Below are 16164 nucleotides of genomic sequence, written 5' to 3' on the forward strand. Positions count from 1 at the left end.
CAGCGCCGCACTCTCCCGAATGCACCCCGGGCTCGGTCCTAAGAGTGTACTCTTTAAGCTTGTAAGCATCTGCAAATATGCAGAAATTTTAAAACTCATAGCAAACGAATACTTCAAATGAAATTTTAAATAATTAGTACCCACACGCCACAGTTAATCCTTAGCAGTACTGTTAATATCAGATGATACAGATTGAGTAGGAAATAGATTTTGTGTGTAACTTTTCAGAAGTTGAAGTCAAAGGAAGAAACTGCATCTACAACACGGATTCAGAGGCCAAAACCAAAATATCATCTTCATAAACCTTTGACCATACATTTCTGTTCTTGTGCTCTCATTTATAGAAGTTATATTTATTCTAATTTATTGACACATTTTTGTTTAGTTATGCCCACATTTTTAAAAATGGTGATTAGTTTTGATATTTAAGATAAAGCTTCTGGAGCCCTCACCAAGTTTTACTATTAAAATCCTTAGTATAAAAAGATTTCTGTGATCCTTACAAGTAATGGAAAGCCTACTACTTTCACAGTTTAATTTATATTTTTTGAAATATTAATGGTCAGATGTCTCAACGGCTAAAGATAATATGATCTGGTTTCCCAAAATTGAAACATGGTTAATAAAAATTAAAAATTGCATTTACAAAAAATAGCCTGAAAAATTAAAAAGAACAGTGAATCCTAGGTCCTAAAGGGAAGAGAAAAACTGCATAGTAAATAAGTTCCAATTGAAATTTTGGAAATTTTTTTTTCCTGTGCCCCATGATATTTATTAACTGCCATATTTTAAAAACAATAATTATGTTACAAAGAAGAGGATTTATCATCTGCATTTCTTCTTCATTCAGGTCAGCTTGGCCTTCTTCTTAGCAGGTCCTTTATGCCCTTTGGCCTTTCTTCTCAAATTCCGCCTGTCTACCACCGGCACTTCCACTTCTATTTCCTCTGAGCTGCTATCCACAGCTTTTTCTGCTGATGGTGTAAACTGATCCAGTTGCTCAGAAGATGCTTCAGACTGCTCCTCTGACTGGTTCTTCTGTCCCACACTCTGTGAAAATGGCACATCTTCAAGTTCAACCTCTATCAAAGAACTCTGGGAAAGGGCAGTGGATGTTTCTTGGGTCTCAGGTACCCCCTCCTCACCCTGGTCTTCCAAAGAGGAAGTAGTGTTGGGTGATAAATTCTCAGAGACTGGTTCTTCAGAAAATTCAGCTACCCCAGAGTTTGGAAAACCACTGTCAGACCGTTCTTCATTTGAGATAGTAGCAACATTGTCTGAACCTCCAAAATGTGCTTTCTTTCTTGAAACTAGAGACAGTTTCTCTTCAGTGTGCCCCTTTTCATCAGAAGGGCTTTCATCTATCACCATTTCTGAGTCGGTTATATGTGGAGTCTGAAAATAAAAGACCCAGTCAACAAATAAACTTCTGCAATACAGTTCTAAAATAAATTATTCTCAGACACTAATGTGCAATGGCGCTGAACTACAATTTTAAAGAATTTGGAACTCATTACTTTTGTTAATCATGTGTACAGATTCTGAATACAACCCAATTTCTTCAAAATTGTCTGGTGATGATTTTGATACACTAAGTTCTTATTAAAGATAAAATAAAAGCAAAAGCTATTTACAATAAAAGTTATTTTACCTCAAATAGTACTTAAGACACTTTAAATTTCACATCAGATTCCTGAATCAACCGCAAGTTTTAGTTCCTGGTGTTACTGGAGCCAGAACCAAGAATCCTGTGGGACTTGACACTGTGTCATCCCACTAAGTTTGACTATGGTTTCATTAGATGATAGGTAAAGACAGTGGAAGTTTTAGGACTTATTTAGGTGAGACACTAATAAGATAATGCTATACAATAGTTTTTTAGCCTTAAATCGAAATATTCAAAAGAAACAAAATTAAATTTCTTTAAAAATACTCCTCCAAGTTTCTTCCACTAACCTAAATGGTCTCCCCAATTAAAACAAACTAAATTTACCGTATTGGTCAAAGACTATGTAAGCAATAGGTACTCAAGTATTTGGTAAATAATGCTTTGTCCATTTTTCTAAGCGTTTCCCTAAGTCTACAAACTAAAACTCATTTTACCATAAGTCAGATATGAATAATGTTACAAAGATTTGCATTTATGAATTATTGATTACATTTCCTTACAATATAAAATCTAGCATAAAAGTTAATTTTCCTGAAGGACTATATATGTTAAGGTGGAGGAAAATATATGTACTACACCTCCTCTCTTCCAATGTCACCAACATGGGCAAACTCTAACTATTAAAAATTAGGTTATATCCCTCTTACCTTATCTGGTGCAACAGCCTCAGGGGGTTTTGAAGATTCTACTGTCACTGGAACAAGATTTGTAGAGTCTTCACTAGAAGTAAAAGACTGCAATTTTAATTCATCATCTAACGCTTCACTAGTGGAGTCTTCCTCTTCAGTTATAAGTGAGGTCTTCAGAGTATCATCCATGATTTCACCATTCATAGGCTCTAATTCAGATTCCTACACCATCGGGGGGGAAAAAGTCAGAACATGATTACAAACTGACTTATCTGTCAATGTAAGCGGGGTCCCTTCTCAGTCCCTACCTGTCATGCACCTGGAGTGAAGATAGACTTACAACATTATAGGGTATGAGTTAAAGAAGAGTCTTACTGGGGGTAAGGGGAAACTTATGAGGCAGGGTCAGTAAAAGAAAAGAACGCATGAGTATCCCATACTCCCACTGTTCTTATGGAGAGATGGGGCAGGAGCAGGATGCTCTGTGGACACGTAGTGTGGGTCTGGGATTCAGCGAAAAGACCCTGCCCCCTCCTTGCTCTTCCTTCTTATAGGGCAATCATGGGAGGAACCTTTTCAGGAAAAGGGCACCAGAGGAAGTCTAGACTTGATGTCAGCTCTTTACAGAACACCAGTTGTTCAGCACCTGGAATCACTGGGGCCTGTGGGAAGTTACAGTTTACCTTGCCAGAGGGGGAAGCACTATCAGTCGCATGGGAAGCTGAGTTGGGGTGAGACTTCTTGCTGGGAGAAGAGAGCCCCAGTCTCAGCTAGCTCATTGTCAGTCAACCCAGGGTCATCTCTGAACAATCCTTTTCCTTGCAAACCACATTTTTAAAATGTAGAAATACTATCTGATAACAAACCCTCCAATATCTGAAATTCTTCTTCAAGTGTTTACCAATTTACTTCTATTTAATGTGAAATATCTCTACTTAATCCTAGTGATATTCTAACAATTACAGGAAATTTTATTACCGTTTTTAAAATTAGAAAACAAATGCACTCAAGTGTTCAGAAATAGATTTGGCTAGATTATAGGACCCTCTAAAAACATATAAAGGAAAATTTTCCAAAGGGATACTGAAATCAGAGACTTTTATTTTATTTTCCTTTCCTTAATGACAGATCATATATTCACAATTTATTAAAAATAAAATATAGGGGTGAGCCAGTTATCTCAGTTGGTTAGAGCGCAGTGTTGTTATGCCAAGCTGCCAAAAAAAGAAATAAAATAAAATATATATAGATTATGTATTAACCCAGATTCACATCCTTCCCTAAAATCTTATTATCTTTCTAAAAAATGTTCTAAAAATATAAATTTAATAAAAATTTTCTATAATAAAATCATATATTTTTTATTGTTATAAAGTATTTTATTATTATACCTGATGGTATACAGAATAGATCGTACACAGAAGGTAGTTATAATAAAACTCATAATAGGACCAACCAGAGTAGGAGAAATGTATTAAGTTACATTTATAAGTTAATTTGTACATTTAGGTGAGTAACTAAAAGTGAGAAGCAATGAAGTCAAAAGGTCAGTCCTTCAAGTTTAAGTTTAAGAACAGAATGAAAGATAAATAAGAAAACAGGCTCAGTACAGAAGTAATAAGAATAGAGATTTTCTTGAATTTAAGATAATAGAAGACGTGTCTAAACAGCAATATTCAGTAGGCAAGTGACATTATGGGACAAGTCTGGATCAATATTGAAAATCAGAATTATTAATCATATGTGCTTTTCTTTACTTCTGAAATTTTCTACAAGAAGAAAAATGCCATTTAAAAATATAGTTTCATGAAGTAGAAGAAGCGAGAACTAAATTGAAATGACTTACAAAAACAAAATCCATATTATAGTTTCACTTACAATACTGGACTTGGCAAACAGGAAAAAGATTTTTCAAGAAACTTGAAAGAAGAAATAAGGAATCTGTACAGAGGAAAGGTTGAAGATATTAACAAGAAGAGAAGAGCAGGAAATGGACAGAGAGGAGGGGAAAAAAAGATAGGGATAAACACTTGAGGAGCTGCAGCAATCAAGCCAGGTGAAGATTTTACTGAATAACAAAGGGTTTGCCTCTTTGTCTTCTAGTATTTAGTTATCTTGCCAGGAATTTGTAAAATCAACTGTGATCAAATATTTTTTTTTTCTGGATAACTAATTCCTATCCTTCTCATCAAAACAGGGGATTCAGTTGAAGATTTATTGGACCTGAAGACATTCTAATAGGTTCTACAAGGCAGACTTCTAGTCACATCATTTGCGTACTTCTTAAGTGTGTTTAATTCCACAAATTAATTTATATTTTTAAAATGTACAAAGGGATCTTATTACTTAAACATCTATTTTATCTTTGATATAACTCAAACTGTTATAAACTCAGTTTGAAATATAAAATATTTGTAACTCTATCCTCTCCCCAAATCTAGTACCTGACCTGCTTAATATATGCTTTTTCACACTAAACACAATTTCTAAGACTCTAAAATATATCGTTATACTTTTCTAACAATACATGATTAAGAAAGTTAAAATGTAATTTCCTTCTTTTCACTTTATTTCATAAGCGATCTCATACCTTTTCACTGTCTGGCTTCTCCAGTCGTGGCTGGGTTTCTGGTGCTGGCCGCGCATCTTTTTCACTGTTTTCTTCCTCAAATTCAATCACTCTCTGTGCAGGCTCTTCTTCTAGGAAATCTTCTGAGCTCTCTGATGTGCGTGCAGTAGACTCCAATCTAGAAAATAAAAGAAAACCATTCTCATTTTTTTTTTATTAAGAATGAAGATAAAATTTCAGAAATGCTTTCTTAATAAGATAACATTTTAGAACATCAACCAAGTGTGGTTCAGTCAACAACTTCAGATTTTGTGTGCAGGTCCAAAACCAATCTCTTCATCCTCTTATAAATTTGTTCTCTTTCTCACCTTGTTCTCCAGTTCAATTAATAACATCACCACCTTTTCAATCATGTAAAACTAGACCCCTCTTTTATTCTATCCATCTCTCATTGGATCTTATTCTATTAGAATGAACTACATCCCAGTTTGCCTGGGACAGTCCCAGTTTACAGCTTTTGCCCGTAGTTATGGATATTGGCATAATTATTAATAATGTCCCTTTCATTCTCAAAAATGTCAGCTTGGATGATAAATTATATGGGTTAGTTCTACCTCTGATATGCCTTTCAAACATACCCCTAACTTTCTATTCCCAATTCTTTCTATTTCACAGCCCTACTTCAAGCCCCAATACTCTCAGGACCACTGCTCTAACTTCTTCCCAACTCTTCTTTGGACTTACAGCACATTCTTCATCAAGATTTTCAGAAGTGTCTTTCCAAAACACATACCTGTACCTGTGACAGCCCAGCTCAGAAACTTCTGATGGTTCTCTATAAGCTGAGTTAGTAAAGTGTACTTCCTTTCAAGGCCTAACATGACCAGACCCTTATATTTGTATTTCCTAGATGCTGCAATTTACCTTATCCATCAGTTATCCTTACCAATGTTCCTCCTAGCTTTGTGCCTTAGCTATGTTATTCCTTTAGTCTAGATCTGCCCCAGTAAGGTAGCCACAAAATACATCAATATTTTACATTTAAATTAATAAAAATTAAATGAAATAAAAAATTCAGTTCTTCAGTTGCACTAGCCATGCTTCAAGTTCTCATGGGACACACTCACTAGTGGCTACCATATTGGGTGGCGGTGCAGATGCAGAACACTTCCATCATCATAGAAAGTTCTACTGGACAGTCCTGGTGTAAGTCAGGGGTCAGCAAAATTTTCCCTTAGGCTTTATGGGCCACATGGTCTCTGTCCCAACTACTCAACTCTTCCACTGTAATGCCAGAGCAACCATAATAAAAAATAAATAAATCTAATGAGCATGGATGTCTTACAATAAAATTTTATTTACATAAACAGATGGCAGGCCAAATATGGTATGCAGACCATGGTAGACCCTTAGACTAGAAAGTCTTCTCTCCCAACTCTGCTTGCTGAGTTTCTACTTATCTTTGAAGCCCTGGCCCAAATGCCAAATCTCTTCATTCTCTCAATTACAATCAATCATTCCCCCATCTACATCCACAGCATTCTGTTCTTCTGTTAATAAACTATCACAATCCACCTTGCAGTGCTCTTAACTGTACATGCCTTTACCACTAGGCAGTCAATTTTGTTCAAGGGCAAAAGTAAAGTTTTGTTCTTCATATGTCAGAGGAAGCATTCAAGCATCTAGTCTTACTGTTACTATTCTGTTTATGGAAAAGAAACAAAATCCCACAATAATTCTGGAATGTTCAATTTAAAATACATTGTTACATTCCCTGATAAAAAGGGTACTGCGTCAAAATACTAGTGAAAAAACCCTAGCTATCAAAACTCTTATTATTCTTTTCACAAATTACTAGATTTAAGTACTTATATTTGCCTTTAACATTATGACTTTTTCACAAAAACATAACATTTACATACTTAATTACCCAAATTTAAAATTATTTACATAAAGAAGTTAGCATAGCTACACAATTCTCTGCTTGAGTAAAATAATTTGAGAGGAAGACAGAGGATAAACTTTGGACCCAAGTGTTCTGTTGATTCAGCTGGCTACTAAGACTGTACTATTTTTTTTTTTTCTGAAGTTTTATTAAGGTATAATTGACATACAGCAAATTACATAAAGTGTACAATCTGATGAGTTTTGACATCTGTACACACACATGAAACTCCCACCACAGTCAAGGTGATGGACATCAACACTCCCCAGTTTCTTCATCTTCCTCACGTGGTGTCGCTTTGTCATCCCTCCCTCCCTTCCTGCTCCTTCCCTTGAAACCACTGCTTTGCTTTCTGTCACTACGCTCTAGTTTGCAGTTTATTTCAGCTCAAACATCTATAACTTCTTTGTGCTGGGAACATTCAAACTCCTCTCTTCTAGCTAACTAAAAGTATACAATAAATCACTGTTAACTATAGTCAAGCTACAGTCCTACAGAACACTAGACCTTATTCCTTCTATCTAACTGTAATTTTGGATCCATTAACCAACCTCTCATTATCCCTCCTCCCCCGTTCCCAGCCTCAGGTAACCACCATCCTACTCTCCATTCCTACACAATCAACTTCTTCATATGAGTGAGATTATGCAGTATTTCTCTTTCCATTCCTGGCATATTTCACTTAATAGTATTCCATTGTGTATACATACCACACTTTCTTTATCTGGTCATCTGCTGATAAACACTCATGTTGGTTTCTTTTTGGTGGCTGGCCACTACGGGGATCCAGACCCTGGACCTCGGTGTTATCAACACCGTGCTCTAACCAACCGACTAACTGGCCAGCTCTCCACTCCTTGGCTATTGTGAATAGTGCTGCAATAAACACGGGAGTGCAAATATCTCTTTGATATACTGGTTTCCTTTCCTTTGGATATACACCCAGTAGTGAGATGCTCGATCATATGGTAGTTCTGTTTTTAATTTTTTGAAGACCCTCCACACTGTTCCATAAATTGCTGTACTAATTCACATTCCCACCAACTGTGTGTAAGAGTTCCCTTTCTCTACATCCTAACATTTGTTATTTTCTGTCTTTTTTGATAATAGCCATTCTAACTAGAGTGAGATATCTCACTGTGATTTTGATTTGCATTGCCCTGATGATTAGCGATGTTGAACTTTTTTTTTCATGTACCTACTGGGTTTTTGGTTGTGCTTTTAGTGTTTTCTATAAATAATAGAATGTCATCTCCAAACAGGGACAATATGACTTTATCTTTCCCAATTTGGATGCCCTTTATTTCTTTCTCTTGCCTAATTGCTCTGGCTAGGACCTGACTGTACTATTTATGGTTATCAGTAATTTATAAATTATATCCAACAGTCCAGTACAATGAATCAGTTAAAAAAGAAACACTGGAGATTTTTTTAAATAGACTAAACCTCAGCATTACTAAACCCTATGCCATCAAACTATAAGTTGGTGATAAGGACTCATTTGGGATAATATAATCACTAGACTATCTCCTGGACTTCCACACATCAGAGATTAAATAGTGAGTTTATTCCACTCTCTTACTAGCAACTTCTTCCTATAACACCTATCTAGTAAGCATAATCAATAATCTTATAGAAAAATTCATATACAAACTCCTACACCAAGGTCATTTGCTACAAACACAATGTGATAATAGGCTCTAACTTAATGACTAAATACCAATAATATGAAAATGAGAATAAACAAAATAATAAGAATAAAATAAACAATTCTTACTTGTTTATTGAAGCTGTAGGTGAAGTCTGGGGAGTCTTTTCATCTTCACCTTGAGAACTACTAAATTCAGAATCCTGAAACCGTTTTCCAATCTTTGGCCGCTTCAGCTGACTACTCCGAGTTCGAGTGGAAACAGGTGTTTTATCATGACCTGAGGAAAAGTAGCAAAAGTGCACTTAATTGACTATGTATCCAAAAGATTACCTGTTAAAATACATGGAAATATAGGAACTATGCTAGTTTACCTACGTCCCCACCATTAGACAGGTTTGCCCTTCCCTCATTTACATCAGGCTAAAAACAATGTCAGTGTCTTTTTCTAAATTATAAAATAACTTTGTCAATACTCATTCCTCACATTTCCATGTTATCTTGAGCTTTGTAAAGTGTTTTTGCATTTTCACTTATATTCTCTCCTAATAATCTTGGGAAATGAACAATGTAGACATTACCGTCCCTAATTTACAGATAAGGAAATGAGGAAAAGAGAGTTACAATAGCGTACTCAGTGTTCACACAGCAAAGTGAGTGGCAGGGCTGGTATTAGAACCCAGATCTTGATCTTAGAGCTGGGTAAGTCTTCACTTTTTCTAGCACATGCACACATACACACACACATATAATCCTAAGTGTCTCAAATACTTACTGATAGATCAGTTGAATTTCTTACCTTCAGAAGTGCTTGCAAAGGCATCTTTTAGAGAATCAATCTAAAATAGGGATAGATTAAAACCCAAAATTTTAGACCATTTTTTCCCCTATAAATTTGTTTCATTCATAGCTTCAGAGAAAAACACACACACACACAGAGAAGCTTTTAAAAGATTTTTCAAATAGAACTTTTGGTTAAGAAAATTAACTTAAAAAATAAAAAGGTTATGTTCCAGCCTCAGTTTATTATGAGCCTAAGAACTCAGGCAAGCCATCTAATACGTTACAGTGGAATTTCCCTGTATTCTGTCCTCAGCCACCTTTTCTTCTCAGTCTATATACTCTGCCTTCAATTTTTGACCTACTGTCTTTACTTCAACATCAATTTTCTGATAATTCCAAATATACAACTTGGGCTCCCCAGCTTCCTTCTTGACTTCCAAAGCTCTATTTCCAATGAAATATCTCACAGCGGAGGTTCCATCCAACTTCACATGCACCTTATCCCAAAATGAACCATATCTTTCCGCAATAGTATTCCCTGTCTGGGATAATGGCAATAACAATTCAGCCAGTGGTTCTAGCCATAAACCTGGGAGGCAGTAATGATTTCCTCCTATCCTTCATTCTATCAATTGCAAAGCCCATCAATTTAAACTGAAGAATCTCTCAAAACTGCCCTGTCCTTTGTACTACCATTGTTTCCGTTCAGGCCTTTACTATCTTTCACCTCAGCTATTACAGCCTCCTCGCTGGTAGCTCTCATTCTAATCATATCCTGCCTAATCCCTTTCACCCTGATGACAGACTGATGCTTCCAAATCACAAATTGTGCCACTCCTTTGCTTAAAAGAAAAGGAAAACCTTTAGTGGTTTATCATTGCCTAGAATACAAACTCTCAGCCTCTTCCATACCAAATACCTCTCCCATGTCAAGCATGCCATTTCCTCTCATACCTTTGTGTGATTTTTACATGCTACCTTCCGGAATGCCCTAACAACCTTGTCAGAACTTCTACCCAACCTTTAAAAGTCACCCTTTGCAAAGTACCTCCAATCACGTGCTATAATTAAGGTAATTATTATCCTGTAGTATATTTGCTATCTGTTCCCAACAGTGGGCCATCTAGATCTCCCATGCAAAGAAAAAAACCACATCTTTGTGTATTCAGTGTTTGCCACAGTACTCACTTCATTACATAAACCACCATCCATTCATCCATCCATCACACACTGAAATCCTACAACATGGTAGGCACATAGACTTTAAGAGGGTCTGTTTACAGAACACAAACAAGGGAGTAAATGTGACAATGAGATAAAAATCTGGTCTTCAAGAAGCCTGCAGTTCAACTAGAAAAATATATAGATAAAGGTGAATAAATAAAAGTTACAAAAAGTATAAGAAAAATATATGTAATTTTTTACATACAAAAATAGAAAAAAGCAAATAAAAACACCAACATCACTTAAAGAATAAATCATGTAGTTGACATAACAAACAAAACTACATCCCTGTGTGGTTACTGATGAAAAGAGACAAATAGTTTAATATGAGAGGTAAACATTTTCTCTGAACTAATTAAAATATTAAAGTAATATGAATCATATCAATTCTCTAATTTATGCTACCAACCTTATGACATGGTGCCACTATGATATACACTCACTCAAATGACACATTTAAAATTATCTGTCTTCATATTAAAGTGAATCATTGCCCTCATTACATTTATGAAAGAGAAGATTTTCTACTTTCCTTGATTTCATGATATCTGCCCAAATAAATCTGTGTATATCTGAGAAATTTAAACTGCAATATAATCAAACGGGCTTATTCTGAAGTTGGAAGATCCAGGTATAGAAAAATAAAAACAAAAAATCTAACTCCTTATATATAGTTATTTATGTCACCCTTAAAAACATTTAAAACTTTTTCATTCAAGTCTATCCGGCTCTTATGCTAATTAAGACAGGAAATTAGAAGCATAAATAATTCTTCAAACCACTTGTCACTGAAATACATATGCATTTACATAGATATATTCAATATCCACTAAAAATATACTCAGATATTCATGTGCAAAAATATGACTAATAAATATCACAACAAAGTTTTGCATAAAAATAGACTTCTAGATTCTCCTCAAAGAACCTGTATTTTAAGTAATATCAAATACCACAAAAAGGACCTTTCTAGAAAAAGACCTGTTAAATCCCATGGAGTTCAGTAATGGGATCTGTCTTTGCACTTTTGGGATACTTAATATTTGCAGAGTACATTATATTCTATAAAGACCTAGCATATATAGCCTCAAGCTTTCCACAATAACTTCATAATCTTTGACCTACTACTACAACCACTACTAGAAATTCATATGTGCAGGGAAATAATTACATATGCCCAAAGACTCATGTTTGTTCCTGGGCCACTTAAAAATATAAAAAACTTAAGGAAATAAATGATGGTATTTACATATAATAGAATAGATAATAGAATAGTGTGCTGCTATTTAACAATCATGTTTTAAAATAATAATGCCATATAAAACGCTTACAATATTTCATTAATGGAGAAAAGCAGTTAGAGGCAGCATAAGAAAATTTTAAAAAATGTGTACAGATACATGCATTATAATATATATTATAATATACTATAATTATAATTATTAATGTTCTAATTATTATAATTATAATGTTATATAATATACATATTCAAAATATTTAACAGTGGCTATATCTTAGTAGTAAGATTACAGATTCTTATTTTCAATATTATTTTATGTATATTCTAAATTATCTCTAATTCGCTTATAATAAATACTATTAACATCATTAAAATTATTTCTCAAAGAAAATTAAGTCCTTAGTAATCAATTAACAGAAGATGCCAAGAAAAGTAACACAATATAAGTTTGTTGAATGAACATTTAAAACTTAAATATAAACTGAATCTACTTTTTAAAAACAGAGAAAAAGTATTATTTCCTACAATAAACATACAGTGTACCTACAGTTAGCTGCATCTCACTAGACTGATTGTCCTCACTTCCTGCTTCATATTCTGGAACAGATGCAGGACCATATTCTCCAGACATAGGTCTTTTAGCTTCATTTTGAGAAAATGCTGTGTGTAGAATTTTTAAAATTGTAACCCAATCAGTATTTGCTTTTAACTGTAACATTTTCATAAAAGCTCTGAAGGGCAGCCTGGACTGAAGGGTACTGAAAATCTAGGTGTAAGATATTCCCTTCAATATTTTACAATGAAAGCTTGCCATTTTAAAGAGTATTAAACAGTCATCTTTAGTATTTAGTGATGTTGAGTAGAGATGCATGAGATTAGGGGCTACTTTTGATCCCCTGATGCTTATTCTACGCTCTTTCAGTAATCTGTGTTTATTTCTTACCCACCAATTCCTACTGGGATATTACATTCAGGTGGGCTAATTCTAGGTCCCCTTATAATTAGTGACTCAAAAGTTAATAAATAATAAAAACGCAAACTTTCGACAAAAGGGTCTGTTATTAAAAAAATCACATCACACCACTGCTCTGGACTGTAAGACACAACCATTATTAGGTACTGCTTTTTAAACTGCACTTGTGTTCAAACTGAACACATTCTTACCAGGAATTTTAAGTGTTTCTCTCTGTAATGCTCTGGTGACTGGTATTCGCTGGTACCAGTGTCCAACACCTTCCACTTCCCAAAGGAGTTCATGGTCTCCTGGATACTTTTCAAAGTACTGCTTGCAAGCTGAAAAACACATTTAGATTTTTCTAAAAATCCCAAATATCAACTGTTTTGGAAAACAGAAAGAAGATGGAAAGTAAGCTACCCAACTCACATAATGGGGCTAGCATAACCTTGATACCAAAACACCACTAAGGCAACTCAAGAAAAATATACAACTGTTTCACTTTATAAGTAAAATCCTAAATAAAATCCCAAATAAAAATTTTAACATGACCAAATAATAAAAATCCTAACAGAAATGTGCTTCACCTTTAAGGAGAAAATTATGTGTTACTGGGAGACATAAAAGAACTGAATAAAAGGATTGTCAGACTCGATCAATAGCATAAAATCACCAATTCTCACCAAATTAATCTGTGAATTCCATGCAAAACAAACGAAATCCCAATCGTTTTTGTTTCGTTTTGTTTTGACAAAACTTGATCCCAAATTCAAAACAAAAGAACAAAGGGTTAAGAAAAAAATATTTAGGTAAATTCTGAAGAAGGAAAATAAGGATAGGAACTTTTCCAAGCAGATATCAAGAATAATTATAAAGCCACAGTAATTAAAACAACCAGGTATTGACATAAGGCTGTTTATACCAAGGGGAGGAAGAGAGAAGGAGAAGAAAAATATCAGGAAAAAAAACCAAAAACACCTCACCAGGAAAGAACCGCACATACACTAAAACTTGGCAAATGACAAAGGAGGCATTACGTTTCAGCAGAGAATGGATAAACTATCAAAATAATGATGCTGAAATAAAAATCCATATAGAAAAAAAGTCAGATCTTGATCTCACATCAACATCACTCATAAAAATAAGTTCTAGAAGGATTCTAAGATCTAACGTTAAAAGCAAAATGTTTAAAAGAAAACATAGGAAAATACCATTTGGACATTAGGGTTTTGACGGATTTCTTATAATAGACACAAAAATCATAGTACATTATGAAAAATTATGATAAACCTGACTGTTAAGATTTAAAACATTTTATATCAGGACTGTGCAAAAAAACACTGTGATGATGGAAATGTCCTGTATCAGCTCTGTCCAATACAGTAGACACTAGCCACATGTGGCTACTGAGGAACTGAATTTACAATTTTATTTAATTTTGATTAACTTAAACTTATATTTAATTTAAACTGTGCAGTCCAATACTGTGGCCTACAATAGTGTAACCACAGTATTGGACTGCACAGTGTTGTATGAAAGTGATGCCATAAAGATACAGACAAGGAGACACTTAGAATAAAACAAAGGATTGGTACTCTGAGAATATGAAGAATTGCTAAAATTGAATTCAAAAGACAGAATGATCCCAAACAAAAACTGGCAGAGGCTATGAACAGGAAATTTACACATATTAAATGTGAATGGTCAATAAAGATAAAGATGATAAACCTCACTAGCTACCAAGGAAATATAAGATAAAACAACAAGATATTTTCACACCCATGGGACAATAACAAGCATCAGGAAGAATAAGGGAAATGGAAACTCCCACAGTCTGCTGGTGAGAGAACGTTTTGCAACAATTAATAAAGTTGAAGGGACATATTTTATGATTCAATTCTACTCCTAGGTATATAACCTAATGCCTTATACATATGCACAGAAGATATTTATAATGTTCATTACAGGACTGTTTGTCAAATGGGGTGGAAGAGCACAACCTAAGTGCCCATCAACAGGGGGATATATGAATAAATTACAATATGTATACAATAAAATACTATACAACAATTAAAACAAATGAACTATAGCTACCTGTATCAACACTGGTAAATCTGAAAAAAACGAAAACAAAAACCAAAAAACTGCTCAGTAAAAAAGTGAGTCAGTATATGTACAAAATGATGACACATATAAAGTTTAAAAACACACTAAACAAAACAGTTTTGGCAGTTCTTTTAAAAGTTAAACATAGAATTACCATGTGACCCAGCAATTCCACTCTCAGGCATATATCCAAAAGAATTGAAAGCATTAACTCAAACAGATATCTTTTCACCAACGTTCATAGCAGCATTATTCACAATAGACAAAAGAAGGAAACAATACAAGTGTCCATCAACAGATGAATGGATAAGCAAAATACATTACACTCACACAATGGAATACTACTCAGCCATAAAAAAGAATGAAATTTTGATATATGCTACAAAATGATGGACCTTAAAAATGTTATATTTAGTGAAATACACCAGACACAGAAGGACAAATATTGTATGATTCCACTTAGATGAAGACCTAGGATAGGCAAATTCATAGGGACAGAAAACAGAAAAGATGTTACTAGAAGATGAGGAGAGGGGAAAGGGGGAAGTTATTGCTTAGTTTATGTTGGGGATGATGAAAAAATGTGGGGTATAGATAGTGGTGATGGGTACACAACATTGTGTATAATGGCCACTGAATTGTTCACCTACACATAATAAATATTATGTTATAGATTATTTATCACAATAAAAACTTTGTGAAAAGATTAAAACAATAAAAAAATGCACACTAAACAATACTCTATAATGTTTACAGACATGTAAATATGAAACCATGGGCAGGAAGGATATACACGAACTTCATAAGTGCAATTATCTCTGGGGAGGAACGGAAAAAGGGGAATGGGATTAGAGAGGGGTTCAAGAGAACGTCAGCCATATCTACAATAAACACTGCACTTAATTCTACCCAAAACTAAACTAAAACAAATATGGCAAAATCTTAACTTTGTTAAATCTGGATAGTGGTATGTGAACACTGGGATACTATTTTATCATTTTTGAATGTATATTTCCATATATTTGAAAATATTTCTCATGTTTCCTAGTTTTAGTTTCCAAACCTACAAGGAAGGAAAACACTGGAGGAAACCATCACAACAGGACACAAAACAAAACAAGAAGGTATGGCTAATAAACCAATTGTGGAGAGAGAAAACTGATAAATACTTCCCAAAGAAAAAACAAATAAAGAACAAATGGAACAAGTAATTAACAGGATGGGAGATTTAAGCTCAATAATATCAAAAATTAATTACAGCAGCAAATGCGAATATACTAAAAACAACATTAAGAAAATGAAAAGGCCATGAGAAATAATTCTTAGTACATATATTTAACAAAGGACTTGTATCTGGGATTAAGAACTCATAATTCAATAAGATGACAAGCATTTC

The 16164-nt window shown here is 34.2% G+C and overlaps 1 protein-coding gene across 2 annotated transcripts in view; it reads right to left on the bottom strand.

The window, feature by feature from the left end:
* Positions 1 to 846: 846 nt before the first annotated feature.
* The window catches only part of FAM169A (family with sequence similarity 169 member A), a 48480-nt gene continuing 33162 nt past the window's right edge, over positions 847 to 16164 (bottom strand). For both annotated transcript variants that reach the window (XM_063088198.1, XM_063088197.1), the window contains 7 exons: positions 12872 to 13000; positions 12255 to 12367; positions 9260 to 9299; positions 8590 to 8740; positions 4889 to 5045; positions 2317 to 2520; positions 847 to 1395 (listed from right to left, as the gene is read on the bottom strand). In XM_063088198.1, coding sequence (XP_062944268.1) covers positions 847 to 1395; positions 2317 to 2520; positions 4889 to 5045; positions 8590 to 8740; positions 9260 to 9299; positions 12255 to 12367; positions 12872 to 13000 — 1343 coding nt within the window. The remainder of the gene's footprint in view (positions 1396 to 2316; positions 2521 to 4888; positions 5046 to 8589; positions 8741 to 9259; positions 9300 to 12254; positions 12368 to 12871; positions 13001 to 16164) is intronic.

This window comes from Cynocephalus volans, chromosome 2, assembly GCF_027409185.1.
Source record: "Cynocephalus volans isolate mCynVol1 chromosome 2, mCynVol1.pri, whole genome shotgun sequence".
In the NCBI taxonomy this organism is placed as follows: domain Eukaryota; kingdom Metazoa; phylum Chordata; class Mammalia; order Dermoptera; family Cynocephalidae; genus Cynocephalus; species Cynocephalus volans.